At 39.4% G+C, this 24,915-nt stretch overlaps 1 protein-coding gene across 2 annotated transcripts in view; it reads left to right on the forward strand.

The window, feature by feature from the left end:
* The window catches only part of Tnpo3 (transportin 3), a 79,891-nt gene that overhangs the window by 31,750 nt on the left and 23,226 nt on the right, over positions 1-24,915 (forward strand). For both annotated transcript variants that reach the window (XM_057765982.1, XM_057765975.1), the window contains 11 exons: positions 857-1,000; positions 4,266-4,441; positions 5,201-5,339; positions 8,652-8,798; positions 12,128-12,235; positions 14,169-14,260; positions 16,190-16,329; positions 19,536-19,727; positions 20,167-20,258; positions 22,525-22,601; positions 23,862-23,922. In XM_057765982.1, the coding sequence (XP_057621965.1) occupies positions 857-1,000; positions 4,266-4,441; positions 5,201-5,339; positions 8,652-8,798; positions 12,128-12,235; positions 14,169-14,260; positions 16,190-16,329; positions 19,536-19,727; positions 20,167-20,258; positions 22,525-22,601; positions 23,862-23,922 (1,368 nt within the window). The remainder of the gene's footprint in view (positions 1-856; positions 1,001-4,265; positions 4,442-5,200; positions 5,340-8,651; positions 8,799-12,127; positions 12,236-14,168; positions 14,261-16,189; positions 16,330-19,535; positions 19,728-20,166; positions 20,259-22,524; positions 22,602-23,861; positions 23,923-24,915) is intronic.

Below are 24,915 nucleotides of genomic sequence, written 5' to 3' on the forward strand. Positions count from 1 at the left end.
ATGATTTACTTTTATGCAGAGTCTTACAGGTGTTTTGCATGCATTTCTTTGTGCATACCTGGTGCCTTCTGAGGCTAAAAGAGGTGTTGGATGCTGTAGAACTGGAGTTACAGATGATTGTGAGCTGCTTTGTAGGTACAACGGCAGTGAATGCTCTCAATTGTTGAACCATCTTTCCAGAAACTCTCGCCCTAACTTTTATTTATTTTATGTGTGTGTCTCGAGTGCCACACGTGTGGAAATGAGAGGATGGTGTGTGGGACTTGTTCTTCCTCCACCATGTAGGTCCAGGGATTGCACTCACTCAGGCCGTCGTGTTAGGGAACAAGCAGCTTTATCTACTAACCCGTCTCACCACCTCTTTTTGAGAGAGCAGTCTCACTGAGTCAGTTACACCAACTGATCAGGACAGCAAGCCCTAGGAATCTTCCTTTCTTCCCTTTCCAGCAGGGGATTACAGATGTGTACCGCCATACCTGGCTAGAGTAAGTACTGGGGATCCAAACTCAGCTCATGATGCTTGGGCAGCAGTCCCCCCAGAATTAGGTACCGATTGCATATGAAAAGTAGTTGTATTGATGAGAGTACATTAATGCATAAGTGGGAACTAAGAACCTTGTTATTTTTAATGTCTGTTTTGGATCTTTCACCTCTTTGTATCTCAGTTTCCCCACTAAAAAGAGAAGATAATTGTATTGTAGTATTTTGCTGGAAATTATGTGGTAATAGGATTTAGAACAGTGGTACTTACAAAATATTTGTGATTGCTTGTTGCTAATGTCATTATAGACAGTATATAATAGTGACTAAAGTATAAAGGTTGATTTTTTTTTCTTAAATTATATTTTCTATTTAGATGACATGTGTAGAAAAAGCAGGAACTGATGAGAAGATGCTTATGAAAGTTTTCCGCTGTTTGGGAAGCTGGTTTAACTTGGGAGTTTTGGACAGTAACTTCATGGCTAATAATAAGTTATTAGCGCTGCTTTTTGAGGTTTTGGTAAGTAAACCTATAACTGCCTTTGTCACTTTTAATAACCAACCTTCTGGGACAACTCAGTGTTTGTATTGAGAGAAAATTTTTATTTATTTTTGAGACAGGGTTTCTCCGTAGCTTTTGGTTCCTGTCCTGGAACTAGCTCTTCTAGACCAGGCTGGCCTCGAACTCCCAGAGATCCGCCTGCCTCTGCCTCCGCCTCCCGAGTGCTGGGATTAAAGGCGTGCGCCACCACCACCCGGCTTAAGAGAAAAATTTTATCTGAGTCTTAAGAATAGCATAAGAAGGCGTTGAGCTTGAGGGCACATGCCTATAATCTTAGTATGTGAGGTGAAGGCCAGAGGGTGAGAAATTCAAGGTCACCCTTAACTAAATAGCAAATTGGAAGCAAACTTGCGCTAAATAACACCCTATTTTAGGGAAAGATAGAAGCTCCCTGAGGCTGACGAATAATGGAGCATGTGCTGCTCTTCAAATGACCCATAAATGCAGGAGTTTCAGTCTGCTGGGCATGGACACCGTTGAGCTTCTTACGTTCATCCCAAACCTGCATACTTCTTTTTGAAAGAATTAAAATATTTCAGCTATTTTGTGTATATGTGTGCTTTCTGTATGAAGATATGCACATGCCACAGCACCCATGTGGATGGGGCCCTCTGTATAGGTCCTTAACTTCCATCTAGTTTTTGAGGCATCATCTCTCCCCTTGTTCTCTAGGCTAGCTGACATGAAAGGTTCTTGTGGATTCTCCTGTGTCTGACTCCCATCTTGTCAGAAGAGTGCTCTTATATGGTTCCGGGGGATCTGAATTCAGGTTCTCAGGCTTTGTGTGGCAGACACTTCTACTCCCTGAACCATTTACCTGTCCCGCCCCTTTTTCCTCATAAAGTGTCTCCAGGATTGCTCCTTTAAAAAACAGAGATTGGGGGCTGGAGAGATGGCTCAGAGGTTAAGAGCATTGCCTGCTCTACCAAAGGTCCTGAGTTCAATTCCCAGCAACCACATGGTGGCTCACAACCATCTGTAATGGGGTCTGGTGCCCTCTTCTGGCCAGCAGGCACACACACAGACAGAATATTGTATACATAATAAATAAACAAACAAACAAACAAACAGGGATTGGGAACAAAAAGCTGGGTAGTGGTGGCACATGCCTTTAATCCCAGCACTTAAGAGGCAGAGGCAGGTGAATCTCTGTGAATTCGAGGCCAGCCTGGTCTACAGAATGAATTCAGGTTAGCTCTGTCTCATAAAACCAAAATAAAGAAAGAAAATATTTTAAAAAGAGGTAAGAACCCAATGGGATGATTTTCATCTGTTACTCTCCTAGCTTAAGTAGCTCTTATCCTTTATAGAGAGAGTCTAAGTGTCTGTTATCATTATCATTGTTGTTATTAGAGAAAGATTGAGCTGTGACAGCTTCACTGAATTTACAGAAGCTCTTAACTGTGTCAATGAATAAGAGCCCTCCAGTTTCCCTCCTTGTACTTTTGTTAATGTTTTGAGACAGTCTCAACTAAGAAACAGGCTGGCTTATAGCTAACTGCCCGTGTGATCCAGGTTGTCTTCAAGATCCTTTTGCTCTCGCCACTGGGTGCTGACATTGCAACTTGTGCTTCCATGTCGGCTCCACTGTCGGCTCTGATAAGTTCTTATTCTTTCTTTTTTTTTTTTTTTTTTTTTTTTTTTTGATTTTCGAGACAGGGTTTCTCTGTGGTTTTGGAGCCTGTCCTGGAACTAGCTCTTGTAGACCAGGCTGGTCTCGAACTCACAGAGATCCGCCTGCTTCTGCCTCCCAAGTGCTGGGATTAAAGGCGTGCGCCACCATCGCCCGGCCCTGGGTTGATTGTTTTTTGAACATCCTCAAGTACTTTCCAAAGAAAATGTACAAAGAGAATAAACTTTTGAAGGTTTTTGAATGTCTCAGAAATATTTTGTTCTTGTTGTTTTTTTCAAGACAGTTTGTCTTTGAATTCGCTGTGTAGCCAAGGATGAACTTGTACTCCTGATCTTTTGTCTCCATTCATTCCCAAGTGCTAGGATTAAAAGGACCACAACTTTTTTACATTTAAAAAAATTTATTATATGCGTTTGAATGTCTGAGGACAATTTACAGAGGAGTTGTTGTCTCCGTTATGTGGGTCTTGGGGATCAAACTCAAGTTGCTAGGCTTGGCAAGTGCCTTTATTTATAGAACCATTTTACCAGCTCCAAAAATTGTTTTTTAAACCAGGGTCTTACAACTTTATAGTCAAAGCTACCTTGGAACTCAGTCTATCCCATGTTGATCTTGAATTTGTAGTAATCCTCTTGTCTCATCCTCCCAAAGTATTTGAATTATTAAGTGTATTGTATGATACCTAGCAAGAAATAATATTGTTTTTATTTTTGATTGATACATTGGGTAGCTGTAGTTTTAGGCTTTGTTCTCATATACTACATGTATTACTGTGAATGAGAAATTGGGAGAATTTGCCATTTCTGTGATAACTCACTTCTCCACCCCAAAAGTTTTAAGAACCTCTGCTTAACTTTGGTATGTAATTGGCCTTTTGGTGTTGCTGAACCTTTTCATTTTAAGCAGTACTTAAAAAGAGAATGAATTTCAAAATCCATTCAATGCCATTGAGAAACATGGCATTCCTTATGGAAGAAATAGTACAGAGAGAAATATGGGGATAATCTGGTAACTCCCAGGCTGATGGCTCACAGCTGATCCCAGAACTCTGGCTGAGACAGAATGCTGTGTCCAAGAAAGCTAACAGAAGAAACCTGGTGCGGTAGTACAGCCCCTTTCATCCCAATACTTTGGATCTCTGTGAGTTTGAGGCCAGCTTGGTCTATATAGTGAGTTCCAAGACAGCCAAGGCTACACAGTGAGACCCTTTCTCCAAAAGAAAGAAAGAAAAAGAAACAAAAGTAAATAAAATGAAAAAAATTCATGTAAGTCTGACTGATGGATAAAGAAGCTCTTTTTTTTTTTTTTTTGCCATGCCTGGAGAAGTAGGGTAAGGAAGATGTTGTCTTGGCAAAGTCTACAACTCTTCATAGTGTACTCTCAGTCAGGTGGATATAGAAGCACATTTGGTGTGCATTTCTGTAATCCTAGAACAGGGAGCTAGTTTGTGCTACACAGTGACTTTAAGGCCAATGTAGATTACATGACACCTGTTTCATACAACAAACAAAAAACAACTTTCAGAAGGTTGTATTTGTTTTCCCTGGAGTACAATGATTCTGATTTCTGCTTTTGTATTCTGTCTTTCAGCAGCAGGATAAAACCTCATCTAACCTCCATGAAGCTGCTTCAGACTGTGTGTGCTCAGCTCTCTATGCTATTGAAAATGTGGAGACGAACTTGCCATTGGCCATGCAACTTTTTCAGGGGGTCCTGACATTGGAGACTGCTTATCACATGGCTGTGGCACGAGAAGATTTAGACAAGTGAGTAACTATTGAAGTAGGAGCCCTGGATTACCTACATTCTGGGATTTTTCCCTCAATTTTTTTTTATAATCATCCATTGTTTTTTGATTCTGTGTGACTTTGCACGTGTGAAGCGTGTGCTATAGTTGATATGTACCTGCGTCTGGAATAGCAATTTGGATCTAGAAAAGAGGATTACTACCAGTTCTTGATTGTTCTAGTGTTTTACACTTAAGAGAAGACTTGAAGAAATAGGGATAAACTTTAAAATGCAAGTTTAGGAGCTGTAGAGATGGTTCAGCAGCTAAGAATGGGCTCTTCTCTTGCATAGGACCTGACTTTGGTTCTTAGCATCCATGTCTGACCCCTCACTCCTGCCTGTAACTCCAACTCCAAGGAATCCTATGCTGTCTTCTGTATTCCATAAGCACTTGCATTCACACATGCCAACACCCACACAGAGATACCTAGTTTAATGGAACTCAAGCTCTCTAGCTAGCAAGTGCTCTCAACAACTGAGCCATTGCTCCAGCACCCTAATTTGGAGTTTTTATTCAAAGATTTGTAATAGAGAATATGAATTGACTTACCATCATATGCTCATCTGTATAGATGTGAGCAACCTAAGTTAAAGGCATTTGCCGCAGAGGTTATGATGCTCATCATGAGTATTCACTTGAATGGCCCTCAGGCAAAGAGACTTTTTGTTCATTTGACTCTTATCTGTGTATGTAAAGTCCAGCTTCTTGACTTGGTATTCTCATTTTGCTTCTGCAGAGTTCTGAATTACTGCCGTATCTTCACTGAACTATGTGAAACTTTCCTGGAAAAAATTGTTTGTACTCCAGGCCAAGGTCTGGGAGATCTTCGAACTTTGGAACTGCTTCTTATTTGTGCAGGCCACCCTCAGTATGAGGTAGTATCTCTACTATGTTAAGGCTTTTACTCTCCACTTGAGAATTTGCAATCTCGTTTTTTATTAATGTGATCTGGAAGTTGTGTATGGTTATAATTTTTTTCAGTTTCATTATTTGCATATGAGGGTGGGGTGCTGTCTACGTGCTGTGGTGAGAGTGTGAAGCAAAGCAGCGTAGTACAGACACTTCTCTCCTCCCAAGTATCTTACCAGTGGCCCACACTTACATGGCCCATATTTAGGATACTTTTAAGAACTGTGTTTGGGGCTGGGCGGTGGTGGCGCACGCCTTTAATCCCAGCACTCAGGAGGCAGAAGCAGGCAGATCCTCTGTGAGTTTGAGGCCATCCTGGTCTACAAGAGCTAGTTCCAGGACAGACTCCAAAAGCTACAGAGAAACCCTGTCTCGAAAAACCAAACAAACAAACAAAAAAAGAATTGTGTTTGGGTTTCCATTTTGCATTCTTTCTATTTTCTAATCTGTTGTTAAGGTTGACTGTTGTAGGCAACTCAGAGAATCTGTCAGAAAGAAAACCTGTTACCTCCCACTGTGCCTCCTTTCTAGTTGCACTTATTTTTTTAGAACTTTACCACTAAAAGCAATAATGAAAACCTACATCGTATTGTCAAATTTCTGAGTAGCAGACATAACCAGCTCAAAGAGAGAATATGTTTGTTTTTGTTTTTTCTGAGCTCACACACAGTTTTGGATGTTTGGATGTTTTTGTCTTTATCCATTGGGCCCAGGCCTTGAAGAGTGCAGTTAAAGAGGAAGCCTGTTTACCTCAATCTGGCCACATAGGCAGAAAGGCAACAATGAGAGTCTTCGGTCCCAAAACTCCCTCTGGGAAGTTTCCCAGTGACCCACTTCTTCTAAGGCCAGCCTCATAATGGTCCACTACCTCCCAGTAGCACCACAGCCTTCTACACATAGGAATCTTTGGGCATCCCCGCTGTAAACTCTATACTATACTAGCTCCTGTTAACTCCGGGAGTCTTCATGACTTCAGTGTTTCTTTAGACTAGAGGTGTGAATGAGACTTAAGAATCTCCTTCTCACCTAGGCACGGTGGCACATGCCTTTAATCCTAACACTCAGAGAGCAAAGGCAGAAAGATTTCCATGACTTTGAGGCTAACTGGTCTATACTGAGTTTCATTTTAAAAAAAAAAATCCTTAGCCGGGCGGTGGTGGCGCACGCCTTTAATCCCAGCACTTGGGAGGCAGAGGCAGGTGGATCTCTGTGAGTTCGAGGCCAGCCTGGTCTACAAGAGCTAGTTCCAGGACAGGAACCAAAAGCTACGGAGAAACCCTGTCTCGAAAAATCCAAAAAAAAAAAAAAAAAAAAAAAATCCTTAAAGATTTTTATAAGATGGAGATAATGGCACATGCCTATAATGCCAGTACCTGGAGGCTAAGACAAAGGATCATGAATTTGAGGCTAACACAGGCTACATTCTGAGCACCAGGCTATCCTGGGCTACATAGACACTGTATTTATAAAAATAATAATATTCTTTAAGACAATTTACAATCACCCTACTTCCTTTGTGGAAGTGAGGATCACTCTCAGAGCCTTGTGCATGTTATACAAGCTGGTACCACCAGTCAGCTGTTGTGGGGGTTTTCTGTCTTGCCTGGTTCCCACAGTCGTTAAGTCCCAAAGAAATCACACAGAGGTCTACACTAACTATAAACTGATTGGCCCATTAACTCAAGCTTCTTATTAACTCTTATAACTTATATTAGCCCATTATTCTTGTCTATGCCAGCCAAATGGCTCAGTACCTTTTTCAGCTAGGCAGTCTCACATCTTGCTTTTTCTGTGGCGGCCCCCAACTTCAGAGGAATGGGCCTCCTTCTTCCCAGAATTCTCCTGTTGTCATTGACCTGCCTCTACTCTCTGTCTGGTTGTCCTGCCTATACTTCCTGCCTGGCTACTGGCCAATCAGCGATTATTTAAAATATAATTGACAGGATACAAACAATTGTCCCACACCAGTCAGACCTTTCATTTATGTATTTCTGGCTAGCAGACTGGCCTGAGAAGGATCCTGTCTCCATCTCCCAGTGTTCGGACAATAGGCATCTATCACTTACAAAGTTCCTAGATGTTAGAGGGTGGGGAGATGCTCAGTGGTTAAGAGAAATGGCTGCTCTTCCCAAGGACCCAAATTACTAGAACAGTCCCAAGGGATCCAAGATCCTTTCTGACCTCTGTGGGCACTGCACTCACATGTGCGCAGACATGTAGGTAGACACCCATTCAGAGAAAAATAAGTAGGAAGTTTAGTTTTTTCCTAGGTTGTTAAAAAGTTCATCTATTTAAGAAATTATACCTCCTATTTATCTCTTAAGAAATATAAAGGGGCCTGAAGAGATGTCTCTGTGGTTAAGAGAGCATACTTCTCCTCCAGAGACCTGAGTTCACTTTCAAGCACCCACATGTGGTGGGTTACAGCCATCTGGAACTCCAGCTCCAGTAGAATCTGATCTCTCCCCACCCCTACAAGTTAACATAATAAAAATAATCTGTAAGTCATGTTTACATTAAAAGAAAAAATTAAAGAAGTGTTCTTGGGTTGGGGATCATTTTGAACAGCTCTCCTTTGAATCCTGTGTCCTCAGCACCTTGTCTTTATCACAAAAAGTGCTGTTTACTTGTCTACAGAACCCCTGAGGATTTCTAGTTGCGGTAAAATCCCGAGCAGTATGGTTCTTTGCAATGGTAGTCACTTGAAAAATAGCATTGCATGGAAGGTTAGCTGATCCTGAAATTCCAGTCTGTTTCTGCTGTCTTTCATGTTCATGAAAACAACTAAATGGGGCTGGACATGGTTGTGTATTCCTATAATCCCAGACTTGGGAGGTGGAGGCAGGAGAATAGGAAATTTAGAGTCATCCTCAGCTACTTACTTAGTGAGTTTAAAAATCAACTGTATTAGGGAATAACAATTAGCTCTCCTGGAAGACATGTGATGTTGGCGTGATTAATGGTCCAGAGTTTGGTTAAAACTGCTTTTCAAGACTTACATGTCTTTGTTTTCTATAGAATCTAATGGGATTTGGGAAAAGTTTTCTCAATTATAAATAGAAAGTATAAAGCTAGTCATCTAAGTCACCACTGAGGTGTAATTTGGGAAGATATTTAGGAGGTAACAGCAAACCTGTACCACAGAAAGGGTGGTTTCCTGACTGCATATACATAGGGAATAGTGTATATCCTTAGCTTTATGGTAAGTAATGATAAAACTATTTTTTTCCTCTGTTCTTTTCATGCACAAATAAACCATCAACTTTCTTACCTAACAGGTAGTAGAAATTTCCTTTAACTTTTGGTACCGACTAGGAGAACATTTGTATAAAACCAATGATGAGGTCATTCACAGCATATTCAAAGCATACATTCAGAGGCTGCTTCATGCCTTGGCTCGACACTGCCAGTTGGAACCAGACCATGTAAGTACCCTTCTCTACTTAATCTTCTCCACCTTTTGGTTCTGACTTGATCTAACAGTCTTCAAGTTTTTTTCACTTTAGTTTAAAAATTAGACCTATATAGGCACATTGTTTTTGCTGAGCTAGTAATTGTGTATGTAGGAATTTGCTTTAAATGATGTTATAGAAGAAAGCTAATTTTTTGTGCAAAGCCTTGTGTGTATATGTGTGTAAAATGTTTGACTATGTTCAGAAACTTGTTGAACCTCTATGCAGCATTTAAAAATGAGAATTTCTGCAATAGTAATTGGTATGATCAGTGATAGAAATCAGAATGTTGAGTTCTGTACTGTTTGTTTGGGCCTTTTTGTTTTCTTGTAGTGCCAGGCGCAAACCTAGGGCCTTGACCATTCTAAGCAACTGCTCATACTGAGCTACATTCCATTTCCTTGGTGGATTGTTTGGTTTTTTTTTTGTTTTGCTTTGAGACAGGGTCCGATGTATATGCTGGCTAGCCCAGAGCTTACTATCTAGACCAGGCTGGCCCCAACTTGAGGTCCACCTGCCTCTGCCTTTGAAGCACTGAGATTAAATGCATTGTGCCACCCCACCTAGCCTTATTGGTGTTTTTGAGACAGTGTTTTGATATGTAGTTGGGACCAGTTTTGAATTCTTAATTCATCTATGTCAGCCTCCTGATTACTGGAATTGCATGTTTACACCACCACATTCAGTTTATACTGTGTTTTTAATAGTGTAGGACATATGGTTAGGTAAAAATTAATACAAAAAAGTGAAAAAATTGTGTAAGGAAGTTGAGAATTTTGATTTCCCTCCACATGTGTATACATTTTCTTTATATCACTTATAATCATTTGATAATTTAACAGAAAATGCATACATTTGCTTAGAAGAAAATATACTAGATGCATGAAATATTTCATTGGCAAGCTCTTCCACTGCCTTCTTTGCTTAATGTCTTTGCATATTATGCCTCAGTTTTTTTACCTTCTGGGTGGTTGTTGGGTGGCTTTAGTCTAGGCCCTGGAGTACATTTAATTGCTTATATTGAAATTTGACATGCTCATCTCTGAATTCTCCTAAACTGAAGATTGATCCTTAATTGTAACCACGATTTGCTTGAAAAACCACGCATGAGCTGTTCTGGTCAATGGATTCTCTGTTCTGTGCCAGTTCTGTGGTATCATTTCCCTTGCAAATGTTCTTCACACTTGAAAGTTTATAGTCCTTTATAGTTTATAAGTAGAATCTTATACGTTATTTCATCTGGAAAGCCATCACTTCCTCATTATTTCTCCTTTTTAGTTTCTTTATTCTAAAACAAGGAGACTGAGCTAGATGAGCAATTATTGGTGGCACTAAAGTTCTACAATGTTCATAGCCCAAAGTTTTCAAAGGTGCCTTTAACCTCTCAAAATTAGTTGGTAACTCGTTTATTTGGAGAAGTTCATTGGGATACAAAGGATTTTTTTTTTAATTATTTATTTACTTAAGCAGTACCCTGCCTGTAGGCCAAAAGAGGGCACCAGATCTCATTACGTATGGCTGGGAGCCACCATGTGGTTGATGGGAATTGAACTCAGGACCTCTGGAAGAGCAGTCAGTGGTGCTCTTAACTGCTAAGCCATCTCTCCAGCCTTGGGATAAAAAGGATTTAAAGTCTAAACTTCTCTTTGTGAAGTTATTGTTATAATGGTTGTTTTTTGTTTTGTTTAATATTTTTAAAAAGCCTCAGATTTGTTCAGTATTATAAAGAGCTGACCTCTAGATAGGCACCTTTTACAGCTTCTTTCCAGTCACTCTTGTAAACAAGCAAGATGTTTAATTAAAAAAACAAAATAAAGATACATAGTCACATACATAAACAGAAGAGTTTCTCATAGTAAAGTGGAGAGTAGACTGTGTTGACTCAGCATACCTAGCTCCTGAGGAGACCTTCTGTTCTGGTAACATAGTGTTGTGATTTCGCACCTTGTCTTATTGGCATTTGACTGCTGAAGAGCTTTTTCTTAATGGATTTTACTCAGAGAATTGACAGTGCCAGTGAGTTTTTTTTTTTAATGTATGTTTTTTTAAATTGATTTTTATTGAGTTCTACATTTTTCTCTGCTCCCCTCCCTGCCTCTCTCTTCCTCCCTTCAACCCTCCCCCGAGGTCCCCATGCTCCTAATTTACTCAGGAGATCTTGTCTTTTTCTACTTTCTACTTCCCATGTAGATTAGATCTATGTAAGTCTCTCTTAGTGTCCTCATTGTTGTCTAAGTTCTCTGGGATTGTGGTTTGTAGACTGGCTTTCTTTGCTTTATGTTTAAAAACCATCTATGAGTGAATACATGTGATAATTGTCTTTCTGTGTCTGGGTTACCTCACTCAAAATAATGTTTTCTAGCTCCATCCATTTTCCTGTTAAATTCAAGCTATCGTTATTTTTTTCTGCTGTGTAGTACTACATTGTGTAAATGTACCACATTTTCCTTATCCATTCTTCGGTTGAGGAGCATTTAGGTTGTTTCCAGGTTCTGGCTATGACAAACAAAGCTGCTGTGACCATAGTTAAGCACATGTTCTTGTGGCATGATTGAGCATCCTTTGGATATATACCCAAAAGTGGTATTACTGGGTCTTGAGGAAGGTTGTTTCCTAATTTTCTGAGAAATCACCATATTGACATCCAAAGGGGCTGTACCAGTTTGCATTCCCACCAGCATGCAGAAGTGTTCCCTTTTCCCCACAACTTCTCCAGCATAAGTTGTCATCAGTGTTTTTGATCTTGGCCATTTTGACAGGTATAAGATGGAATCTCAGAGTTGTTTTGATTTGCATTTCCCTGATGACTAAGGATGTTGAACATTTCCTTAAGTGTCTTTCAGCCATTTTAGATTCCTCTGTTGAGAATTCTCTGTTTAGGTCTGTACTGCATTTATTGGATTATGTGATACTTTGGTGTCCAATTTCTTGAGTTCTTTGTATATTTTGGAGATCAGACTTCTGATGTGGGGTCTGATGTGGGGTTAGTGAGAATCTTTTCCCATTCTGTAGGCTGTTGTTTTGTCTTGTTTGACCATGTCCTTTGCTTTACAGAAGCTTTTCAGTTTCAAGAGGTCCTATTTATGAATTCTTTCTCTCAGTGTCTGTGCTGCTGGGGTTGTATTTAGGGGTTATATTTAGGAATTGGTCTCCTGTGCCAAAGTGTGTTTCCCATTTTCTCTTTTATAAGGTTCAGTGTGGCTGGTTTTATGTTGAGGTCTTTGATCCATTTGGACTTGAGTTTTGTGCATGGTGAACCAGTGAGTTTTATTAAACAGATGATACATGGTTTTGAATTTCAGGAGGGAGTTCCTGAAGAGACTGATGACTTTGGGGAGTTTCGAATGAGAGTGTCAGACCTGGTGAAGGACCTGATTTTCTTGATTGGATCTATGGAATGTTTTGCCCAGGTAAGTCCATTTGGAGATTCTTGAGTCAGTTTTACTGATTGCATTGATTGTGTTTATCTTGCTTCTATATCTTCTGTAAATGTTCCATCTCCCCCCTCTCCCAAGCTTGGTGGCTAAATGAGATAGTAGATAATGTAGGTGCCTAGCACATTGCCTGGCATATAGTAGCAATGTTCATTTAGGGTCTGATAAACCGGTTGTAGTGGATAGATAAATTCAGTTATGATTTCCTCTATTATTCTTACTAATGAGAGCCATTCCAAGTGTACAGCTAATAAATATGGAAGTCTCCAGGAAACTTATAGGGATTTGAATCCCACTGGAAAAAAATGGGCAGGTTTTCCTGCTTTAATCCTAACAACTATTTAAATAGTTATGTCGTATTTCCTTGGTCCACAGTTAGATTTTTGTGCAGCTTTATCCCAGAGGTAGATAGACTTGAGAGAGAGTCATAGTCCTGTGGTTTCCTGGCGATCATTTTGAGTGACATTTTACCGTGTAAGTTTGCAATCATCATCATTCCACATCACTTAATATTAGAATAGTTTCAGGTGTTGTTAGTTATTGCTGGATCATGCTTTAATGAGCCCTGATGTGACTGCTTGGATGCTGTGTTGTAGCAATACCAAACTTACTAAAAAAAAAAAATGGGGAGGACTTGACACCCATTTTATATATCAAACTTTTATATAATTTTGCCCAGGAAATATTCAGTAAATTACAACTTTTCATTGCAAGGCTTGTTTTTTGAATCTACTATACAGATTTGGAGAATTTTAGGAAGCAGATTCAGTGGGCAGATGACCTATACTCAGATTTCAACTCTTTTCTCACTGACTCTTGTCTTTGATTTAAGCTTAAAAATTATATAAACTGTCAGTGTTACCAAGATGTGTTCTGTGGAGCACCAGGTCCAGAAAATGTTCTTTGGCAAAAATGAAAGGAAAGAGGTTTTTTGTTCTTGTTTTGCTTTCCTTTGTAGTATCTCTTCTGACTGTAGAAATTTAATTTGTTTTGTTTTCAGTTATTTATTTTTGACTATAAACATTTTACTTGGCCTAATAGCAAGTGATGTTCCACACATATATATGATCTGGTAAATTAAGAACCAGAACATCACTAAGTATTCTGCTAGGTTTGCTTTTTTAAAAGATGTGTTTTTTGGCAGGATGATGGTGGCACACGCCTTTAATCCCAGCTCTCAGAAAGCAGAGGCAGGTGGATCTCTGAATTAGAGACCAGCCTGGTCTACAGAGCGAGTTCCAACACTGCCACAAAGAAACCCTGCTTAAAAAACCAAAAGAAAAACAATAAGTGCTTGGATGTGCTACTGTATAGAGCCTTCTGAGCAGTTAGTTTCCTTCCAGCACTTTACCTTGTACTACTGTTGGTGCAGCCAATAATTTATAAAGCAGATGCACATGCAGGATGTGTGCTTTAAGAACGTTTACCTAGCCGGGTAGTGGTGGCGCACGCCTTTAATCCCAGTACTCGGGAGGCGGAGGCAGAGGCAGGCGGATCTCTGGGAGTTCGAGGCTAGCCTGGTCTATAAGAGCTAGTTCCAGGACAGGCACCAAAGCTACAGAGAAACCCTGTCTCAAAAAAAAAAAATAAAATAAAATAAAAAGAACATTTACCTATTGATGTGCTGTCAAGACCACCAGACACCCATTAATGTTTAACATTTTCCCCATGATTCTCATTTTTTGGAAAGTCTTGGGGTTCTAAATATGTTTATTTTAGGCACTAAAATCGTAGTTCCTTTTAAACAGCAAGAATCCAAATATGAAAGTACTGTTCTTGGGTGGCTCTGAGAGATAATTGGGTTTAGAAAAAAAGAGCCGGATTTCTTTGAACTAACATTTTTTGTTTTGTTTGTGTTTGGAATTCTGTTTTCTTTTAATGGCTCCATAATCCACCTCTTCTTCTCTAGTTGTATTCTACTCTGAAAGAAGGCAACCCACCCTGGGAGGTGACAGAAGCGGTTCTCTTTATCATGGCTGCTATAGCAAAGAGTGTTGATCCGTGAGTGTCTAATAAGTCTTTTGCTGGGAACTCTTAAATATCAAAAGAAAGGAGATTTACACCATGTTTCTGTATGGTATATTATTGGAAAGTCTTACAACTTCTATGCTGCTGTCTAGTCTTACAGCTTTAGTCTAGTGCAGGATGACCTGCATTGCTGATGCCATATTTTAATATGTTTCCTAGAGTTAAACTTCTTTTACTATTGATCCTAGAAATAGAATGCTGGTTTTTTTTTTCCCCTCAGTGGCTCCTTTGTGACAGTGTATCAAGGAGTTTGTTAGAGTGTTACATTGTTTGGCATTAATTTGGGTCTCCTGTTCTTGTGACCTTAGCTAAGCTGTTTCATTACATTGTTCTCTTCTCAATCTTAGAGAATCTATGGGTTTCAGAGGCAGAGCATTGGTGCCATTTTACTTAAAAATAGAGAACTTAAAGGACAGTTGTTACTTTTGCTATTGCCATTGAAAATTTTAAATTATTTGAACTGCAATTGCTAATTGGTTAGCATGAAAATTAAATTTATGGAAAGGTTCTTAAGCAGAGTTTGCTTGTGTCCTGAGTTTATACACTGATATAATGATTTTGTCCAGTTATGTGGGATTTTGATTGGCACTTACACTCTGGCTCTATTTAGGACTGTGATTGGAAGGCAGCCAAGACAGATGGAGGGGCACCTGTTAAAGGCACAGTGCTTCTTCTTAGCTGCCTTTCTGGGCCTGGTCTGCGAGCTCCTAGATGTGTTTTCAACCTAAGAAATGCTTAAGGAAATGATTAGGCCTATTTTTCTTTTTTCTAATAGAAGTTCTGCTTCTTAATTGCTTACTATAGCATTTGCTCTTAACCCATTTGGTGTCTTTTAGAGCCTTCTCTGGTGGTCTGAGGGTTACTATTATACCCAATAGGTATTGATTTGAAAAAGGGATAGGTAGATAGTCTCCCATAACTGGTAAAGTGTCCAGTCTAAAGCATCAATGAGAGAATAATTACTTGTTTATCCTCTCTTCAAGCCAACATATGATTACAGGTTTTCATTTTGTTTTGTTTTTTTTTTTTTTTAGTCCATTTAAAGGATGTGATAAGCCTAGTAATTGGCAGGTGATAGTCATGCTATAATCCTAGATATCTTCATTTTAAACATCTTCATTTCTGGATGAAATTCTAACTGGGAACATCTTCCATTCTATGTTTTAAATCCAGTTTAGTAGGAGGATGAGGGTGGTAAATTCACAGAACTGTGGAAAGTGTTTGATTGATTTAAATTTCCCCTCATGTTCCAAATCAGGGCATCTTAATGGCCCCTGCTCCTGTTTTCTTGGATTCTTTCACTTAGTGAACTGGTTCACCTGTACTTTCCTTTTCAAAGTTTCCAGTATCCAGCCATAAGAAATCCTTTGGAGGATAACAGCTAATAGAAGTGGTCTATGATTGTCATTCATTCATTCGCTTAAGTATTAAACAATATTTCCTGAGTGCCCACTATGTGCCAGGCACTGTTCTAGGTGCTGCAGATAGGGGACTAAATGAACTAGGTTCTTTAAAAGATGACTGTCACCATCATGACATCTGCCTTTCCAATTGCAAACTCCTCTGTTTGCTAGCTCATATCTAGATACTTTCATGTCATTCAGAAGGAGCAGTGCACTTCTTCTGGAATATTGTTATCTTTAATTTCTATCTTTTGTCACTTTTTGAAGTATTAGGAAATGTTCAGGACTGGAGAATGTGCCTCAGTGGTAGAGCATATTCTTAGCACCTTAAGAAAGAAAGAAGCCAAAGTCCTTGTATGAAAATGTTCTGCTCTTTCGTTGAATAGTTATTATTTACTTAGATGCCCTTTTTACAATGTGAAGTTTCACTGCTGCCTATTGCTTGGCCAGAATAGTACCCTATAGACAGTAACTATAAGTACTTGCTTTCTGTCGGCAGGGAGAACAATCCTACACTTGTGGAGGTACTAGAGGGAGTTGTCCGTCTCCCAGAGACTGTCCATATGGCTGTGCGGTACACCAGCATCGAGCTGGTTGGTGAGATGAGTGAAGTGGTTGACCGGAACCCTCAGTTCCTGGGTGAGTGTGGGTTCTGCCTCTGCTGCCATCACTTGAGCTGTCTCTTTTCTTTTGCACTTGTTTTCTTACTTCTCATAGAATAAGCACATTGTTATTTATGTAAGTTGCTTAGTGTGAACATTTGTTAGGCTTCCAGAGGGCTGGACTACTTCATACTTTTCTTAAATTAAGCACAGACATTTCTGTCTCTGATGGTCTTTGGTAAATGTGTTAGCTAATCAGGCTGTCCTTCTAACACCAACTAAAGGAAAGTAGGGGGTTTATCTGTTAAGTAGATTTTTTTAAAGATTTATTTATTTATTATGTATGCAGTGTTCTGTCTGGCTTGCAGGCCAGAAGAGGACACCAGATGAGTGAGCCACCGTGTGAGTGCTGGGAATTGAACTCAGGGCTTCTGAAGAGCAGGCAGTGCTCTTAACCACTGAGCCATCTCTCCAGCCCCATAAGTAGATTTTTTTAAATCTAAACTAATAATTATTCAAAATAAAAATAAATTAAAATAAACTGGGTGGTGGTGGTGCACACCTTTAATCCCAGTACTTGGGAGACAGGCAGGCAGATCTCTGTGAGTTTGAGGCCAGCCTGGTCTACAAGAGCTAGTTCCAAAGCTACAGAGAAACCCTGTCTCGAAACAAAAACAAAACTTTATGCTGTACCCTGTCTTGAAAAACCTAAAAAAAAATAAAAAAAATAAAAAATAAAATAAAATGAATCTTGAGAGTTGGAGTTAAAGTTGGAATCATTTATCCCAACACCCTTATTTTGCAAATGAATGCACTGAGATCCAAGGAAAACAACAACAACAAAATTTGTCCAGAGAAATATGTAATCAAACTCCCAATATTTAAAACTATTCATTCTGAGTATTTTATGTGTTCCCAACTTTGTTTTTTTGTTTGTTTGTTTGTTTTGTTTTGTTTTGGTTGGTTTTTCGAGACAGGGTTTCTCTGTGGCTTTGGAGCCTGTCCTGGAACTACTCTGTAGACCAGGCCGGTCTTGAACTCACAGAGATCCGCCTGCCTCTGCCTCCCGAGTGCTGGGATTAAAGGCGTGCGCCACCATCGCCCAGCATGTTCCCAATTTTGTGAATGTTTGCAAATAATCTGGTTTTAATGACTAAAGTATTTGCCACAAAAAGTAAACCAGTAGCTAAGTGTGGTGGTGAACACTTGGGAGGCAGTGGCAAGCCGGGCTCTGAGTTCAAGGCCAGCTACTCTACAGAGAGAGTAGTTCCAGGACAGCCAGGGCTGTTATACAGAGAAACCCAGTTTTGAAAAACCACACCACACACACACACACACCAAAATAAGTACATGTTTTTTTTCTCACTTTTGTGCATGGATCCTATGATAGGTGTGCTTAGTTATTACCAAGCTACTTAGCAAGTGGAGCATGCCATTCCATAATATTTTCAAAATTCCTATGGTGTGTGTGCAACCTTCTACCAGGAAGCAAAAGTGGGGTCATTGTTTGTCGTGTCCAATAAGCAGCAAAGTTCAGTCCCTGCTTGCAGTATTTCATTCAGATTTGTACATCAGCAATAAACAAATTGCTGTGTTGGGAATAACTGCTGATGTTATTTGAGAGTCAAAGCCTACAATGTTGGAGTTGTTTGAGCTATCATTTCCAATTCTCCATCTTCTGAGTATTTAACTGAACAGGCTTGGGGCCTTTGGGGAAAAGGATAGACTATGGTAGGTTGTGTTAGAAATTAATTTTATAGTACAGAGGATCAATTCCAGGGCCACAGTTACACTAGCTAAGCATCCTACCACTGAGCCACATTCTCACTTCAAGATAACTCTTTTAATTGGTTTTTGACACAGTATCTTTTGATTCCTTAAGTTTTGTTTGTTTTTTCATGGTAACCATGAAAATGATCTTATGATCATATAGCACATCTAATATTTCCTTTCTTTAAAAATCATCTTTCCTTTCTTTAAAAAAAATCTGATTTTATAAAAGGGAAAAGAAGAATAGCATCAACTCTAGAAATAACTTTTGCAGTCAAGGTTGTTGGAGCAGTTACATTTGATAAAATCATAGTAGTCAATTAATTTCATTTAGAAGTGCTACCGATGGGATTTGGGACATGGTTTAGTGGGTAAAGCACTTGCCCTGCAAGTTTGGCGGGAATCTAGGTCCCCTTAGAAACTGGACAGGTGAAATGGGCAACAGAAATCCCAGCATTAGTGAGACAGAGGCGGTCTCCAGGGCGGGCTGGCTAGTAAAACCGTCAGCAAGCCGTGTGTTCAGGTAAGAGCCCCTTCCTCTATAAATAGAGTGATAGAGGGACACTAACACCAACTGTGGAGCTACCTGTGAACATTCGTATACATATGCACACATACGTAATTGTATTTGAATGTTGTTCTTTTAAAGTATATGCAACAGTGGGGATGTGTGCATAGGAGTGCAAGTGTCTGTGGAGGCCAGAGGCATCAGATCCATCTGGAGCTGGAGTTACAGGCAGTTGTAAGCCACTCTAGGTGTTTGAAACTGAACTGAGGTCTTGGGAAGAGTAGTGCACACTCCTAAGGCTAAGCCATCCCTTGGGCTCACGGTCAATGGTTTTCAAACTGCTGCCTGATTCTGTGGGGTTCAAAGGAACAGTTAACTACAATGAAGAAAAAATTGAAAGCTGAAGTGAATGGAACTCAGGGCTTCCTGACAGAGCATCAGTGAGATCACCTCCAAATCTGTGGGTTGTTTTGTTTTATTGGTTCTTTTAACATTTTTATTTTAAATGCATTGGTATTTTGCTTCCATGTTTGCCTATGTGAGGTTGTTGGATCCCCTTGAACTGGACTGTTCTACAGACAGTTGTGAGCTGCCACATGGGTGCTGGGAATTGAACCTGGGTCTTCTGGAAGAGCAGCCAGTGCTCTTAACTACTCAGGCATCTCTCCAGCCCCTTGTTGATTCTTTTGAGACAAGATCTCATGAGCTATGTAGCCCTGGCTGTTCTGGAATTCATTACATAGACCAGACTGGCTTCACACTCACAGAGATCAGTCTGCCTCTGCCTCCCAAGTGCTAGGATTAAAGGTGTGTGTTACCACCTGCTGAATTTTTTTTTTTAAACCAAGGGTAACTTATATTTCATTTATGGGTTACTTTTGAAAAATATACCGACCTTTGTTGCAACAAAGTATATACTTTTCTTGAGTATGATGTATAATCTGTATTTTTCTTTTATTTCGTAGACCCTGTATTGGGCTATTTGATGAAAGGCCTGTGTGAAAAGCCTCTGGCTTCTGCTGCAGCCAAAGCCATTCATAACATTTGTTCAGTCTGTCGGGATCATATGGCTCAGCACTTTAATGGACTCCTAGAAATTGCCCACTCCCTTGATTCTTTCATGTTGTCTCCCGAAGCTGCTGTGGGTTTGCTAAAAGGTTAGTAACAGTCTCCTCTCAACCATTACTTGTGGTTATCTTAAGGGTTTTTTGAAGTTTTTTAGTTATAATGTTCTTAGTAATGGCAAAAGTTGCTTTTCTGTTCAGGGGAAATTTCCAATATGTGTTCATACATTCTTTTCTTAGCAAAACTTAAGCCTATCAAATTAATTCACACTGCTTTGCAGTATGTATAGTGTAATTATAGACTTGGGGTAGAGACAACACATTCGTGTTTGCTGCTGAGAAGAAATGAATGATGTGTTATATCAATGTGAAAATCAGCCTGAATTCTTCTAAACAAACACACAAGAAAGCTATATTTTTAAAAACAATACTGATATTTTAAAAAGAATTCTGTTAATTTTTGTAATATAGATCAACTAATTTACCTCAGTTCAGCCTTTACGCTCTTCACTTGAGTCATTTTGTTTTTCAGGAACAGCTCTTGTCCTAGCAAGACTCCCTTTGGATAAGATTACTGAATGTCTTAGTGAGCTGTGCTCTGTTCAGGTTATGGCACTGAAAAAGGTGAGCCCAAATAAGGAATTAAACAAATATGTACTTATATATGTTCAGAAATAAAAAGTACAATTCCTGTATACAAGTTAGTTATATGTTTAAAAGGCAAGACAATTAACTGAAATTCATTAAAATTAGTAATTGTATTTGCATCCTAGAAAATATGCAGTTGGACATTAATTTACATCAAGGAACAGTCTGAGAAAAGCATTGTTAGGCATTTTGTAGGTATCAAACATTTGACTATTATACAAACCCAGAAGATCAGTCATTTGATCATCAAATGACTTCTTGATGCAAGTCAAGAGACATAGCAAACACTGGGCATATAAGGGCTGCTGCTACCATAGCAATTTCTTTTTCCTGAGTATGTGGTACATTTAAAATAATGGTAAGGTCAGGCATGGTATCCCTTGCACTTGAGAGGTCAATTCAGTAAGATCAGGACTTTGAGACTGTGTAGTGAATTTCAGGCATCCCAGACTAAATAGTGACACGCTCTTCAAATAAACAAACAAAGCCAATGTAGCAGTAATAGTAGTATAGAAACATCACAAATACAGGAGTAAACACTGCACACTGCTGTTTGAGTAGCTGTGAAATCAGTGTTAACTTTTTCAGGTCCATTATAATCTTGTAAAGTGACTTTATACACGTGGTCTCTCATTGACCAAAACATTGTTTATGTGTCACATGATTATTTAAAAATTAGTAGATTCTCAGGGTGATAGTTTAGTGGTTCATGCCTTTAATCCCAGCACTCAGGAGGTAGAGAAAGGTGGTTCTTTGAATTCAATGCCAACCTGGTTTACTGAGGAATTCCAGGACAGCCAGGGCTGTACAGAGAAACCCTGTGGGGGTGGGAGACAGTAGATTCTCTATATTGGTGATAACAATTTAGAAGGTCCAGTGTGAAAAGCAGGTCCAGGAAGTAAAACCAACCATATTCTAGAAACCTAGAAACCAGGAGTATTGGCACACACCTATAATCCCAACTCTGGGTGGGGAAGATTGAGACAAGAGGATCATGAGTTCAAGGCCAGCCTCAGTTACTTAGTAAGCCTGTTTGAGGAACAGAAAATCTCTAGTCTACCATATTTTGTTGAAGAACACTTTAAAGCTGTCGGCTCTTCTCCAGTTGCATTTCTAGTGCAATAATGATAGACTTACTAATGGAAGTTTTAGAACTTGCCATAATGGTCCTGAAGTTCATCTGTAATGATCTATACGGCTAGCAGTATTTAAGGAATTTTAGAAAAGAGAATGAGAGACAGTTTGCTTTTAAAACATGCTTTAAAGAAGCAATAATCTTAACACTTTATCTTATATAAAACTAAATATAAGTTTGGTATGGTGACACATACCTATAATCCCAGTAGTTGAGTGCTGAGGCAGAAGCTAACCTGGGCTACCTATACATCGGAAGACTTTGTCTAAAACTTAAAACAAAACTGACCTGGGAAGAGGGTTCAGTGGGTCCAGGGTGCTGGCCACCAAGCTTGAGGATCTAAATTTGATCCCCAGAACCCACATGGTAGAAGGAAAAAACTGATTCTCACTACTTGTTCTGGACTTCCACTCGACACTCTGCCCACCCCAGACTTAATTGTGTTTTTTCTTTGTTTTTGTTTGTTTGTTGCGACAGGGTTTCTCTGTAACATTGGAACTAGCTCTTGTAGACCAGGCTCGCCTCAAACTCACAGAGATCCGACTGCCTCTGCCTCGCTAGTGCTGGGATTAAAGGCGTGTGCCACCAACCTCCTGGCAAATGTTTTTTTAAATACTGCATATAAGAACTGGAGAGATAGCTCAGAAGTTAAGAGCACTTGGTGTTCTTATAGAAGACCTAGGTTCAGTTCTTAGCATCCTCTTCTGGCCTTCTTGGGCACCAGGCTTATATACAGTATACATATATATTCACTCAGATTTACTCATAATCTTAAATATTTTTTAGCTAAATATAAATGTTACATATATTAAGTATAAAATAACAATGTACAGTTTCTATTAGAGACATCTTAATCATAGATTAATAGAGAAAAAAATCAAATGATATTTTATCCTCTCAAGTGATTACATAGTGAATACACTAATATGCAGTCTAATCCAGGGCACAAGATGGAAGAAAGTAGCCTGCAAATAAGAAATTTGTACCATTTGAGTAGTTTTTCAGCTCTTCTTGAGATAAGCAGAAGTTGAGGCAAAGGTTGATATATAAGAATGTCTGCTGCAGTATTCGCTAAAGGTCTATGTGTGTTAATGTCTGTTTCTTCAGCTGTTGTCTCAGGAACCCAGCAATGGCTTATCTTCAGATCCCACTGTGTTCTTAGATCGCCTGGCGGTAATATTTAGGTAAGAAGGGAGGTTTGGACTCCTAGAGTTAAAATAAAAACACAAATGAAACACCAGAATAAGCAAGCCAATAGTGATGGTACAAACCTGTAATCCCAGTTCTAGGAAGGTGGAGGCTGGACGATAAGAAGTTGAAGGTCATGCTTACTACACAGCAAGCTGAGGCCAGCCTAGGCTACATAAGAAGATCCTGTCTCTGACCCTGCCTTGCTACATACAAACACACACCACCATCATCCCCATCACTTTGGTTATTATTTTGGTGGTTCTCAAGCTAGTGTGTACCAGAATCACCTTGAAACTCTTTGAAAACAGATTGTTAGCTCCCGTCCACCGAGGTATCTTGATTCATTGGATCTTTAGTAACATGTAAACAGTTGACATTTCTCTTAAGTTCTGTAGTGATATTGTTGTTTCTTCCTGCTGTTACAGAGACAATACTCTTCGGGATCATTGGTATATATTATATATATCCAAAAATTAATAAAGTCTCTTCAATGCTGGATGAAATAAGTCCTTTGCATTCAAGAGGAGCCATGATTAAAAAGATGATTGAGTAATGGTGACCAAAACTTGATCTTGGCTGAGTTGTATAGCTTATATGTTTATTAGGCTCATGGGCAATTAGAGTATCAGAGTAATTAGTTGCATAGTTGTGTAGAAGAAGCCTATGCCAGGCATTGTTTTTGTTTATTAGTTATTACTATCAAGTGACTTGATGCAACACTTTTCCCTTCATAGCTGTGAGAGCCTGCTAATAGCTTCCTCCCCACTCCACAAGGCAGTTTCTTTATAGCGTTGCCTGTCCTGGAACTCACTCTGTAGACCAGGCTGGCCTTGAACTCAGAGATCCTGCCTGCCTCTGTCTCCCAAGTGCTGGGATCAAAGGTGTGAATCATCACACCTGGCTGAACTTTGTTTTAATGCTCAGGGTAGGTTGTATGTATTTTTATTAATGTGGAAACAAACACATTTAGGTTTATAAAGAGAAATAGTAGAAAAAGTAGTAGAGCCTGCCCTGCAGCCCATATAACCAGAGTTTCATGAAATTTCCTTGTTCTAGTAGAACTGCCTTAGTGGCAGTTTGATGTTTGTGTATGGGGGGTGGCTTAAAGTATGTTTGTTTTACTTGAAATGGGCTAGAAGAAAACTGTGTTGGTGTAAGTAAATGACTCTACCACCTGATTTTATGAGCAGAGCGAGGTCTGGGTTCTTAGTTAAATTTATCTTTCACTATTTGGGGCTATTATCTTTTCCCAGGCACACCAATCCTATTGTAGAAAATGGACAGACTCATCCATGCCAAAAAGTCATACAGGAAGTAAGTACTAATGGATGCTTTTTTCTTTTCCCTTTGAGGAGCTGTATTGAGGAGACACTGATTTCACATGTTCATAGTGAGATTTAATTTGTTGGCATGGTAAGAGGTAGAAATTCTAAGATTAACTGATTGCTAAGAGGTTTAATCAGTCGTAGCCTAATATTGTGACAAAGTAAGTGACGTTAGCTTTCCCTCAGTATAATATTCCCTTGTGCTGGGCGGTGGTGGCGCACGCCTTTAATCCCAGCACTCGGGAGGCAGAGGCAGGCGGATCTCTGGGAGTTCGAGGCCAGCCTGGTCTACAAGAGCTAGTTCCGGGATGGGCACTAAAGCTACAGAGAAACCCTGTCTCGAAAAACAAAAAACAACAAAAAAATACTCCCTTGTACTTTATCCACTCAGAATAATATGAGGATCAAGAGATATGGGGTTTTATTTGTTAGTTTCTTTCTTATTTTATAAATTGTGTATTTGTGCACATGTACTCGCAGGGCACATAGGTCAGAGCACAACCTGCAGGAGTTGGTTCTCTGTATTCTGTGTTGCCCAGGGATTTAATTCACGTCATAAATTTGGGTGGCAAGTGTCTTTACTGATGAATCATCTCTATAGCCAAAGTCATGGTTTCTAGAAGTGCATTGCAAATTTTGGAGGTTACATAAATACTAGATATCCTTAATTTTTCAGTGTAGCCGATAACTATTTATATCCCCAGTTCTTTTGTGTGTTTTCTGCTTTCCTAAAGCTACCTTTAAAGATTTTTTTTCCTCTGAAATTCTTTTTTATCTTCACTGAGGAATTCTGAAATTTAGGAAAATGGGTATCTGATTTTTATAGAGTTGGTGGTCTTGTTCTAACGAGTCACTGTGTTTCTCTCAAGAAGCAATTGGGTTTTAGTAATGTGTAATATATGAACCTGTGCACATCTGTATACATACTTGCTGAATCAGGCCGTGCGTACTACCATAAAGAAAATCCTGTCCAAGTCAGACA

Source organism: Chionomys nivalis, chromosome 1 (genome assembly GCF_950005125.1).
Source record: "Chionomys nivalis chromosome 1, mChiNiv1.1, whole genome shotgun sequence".
Classification (NCBI taxonomy): Eukaryota; Metazoa; Chordata; class Mammalia; order Rodentia; family Cricetidae; genus Chionomys; species Chionomys nivalis.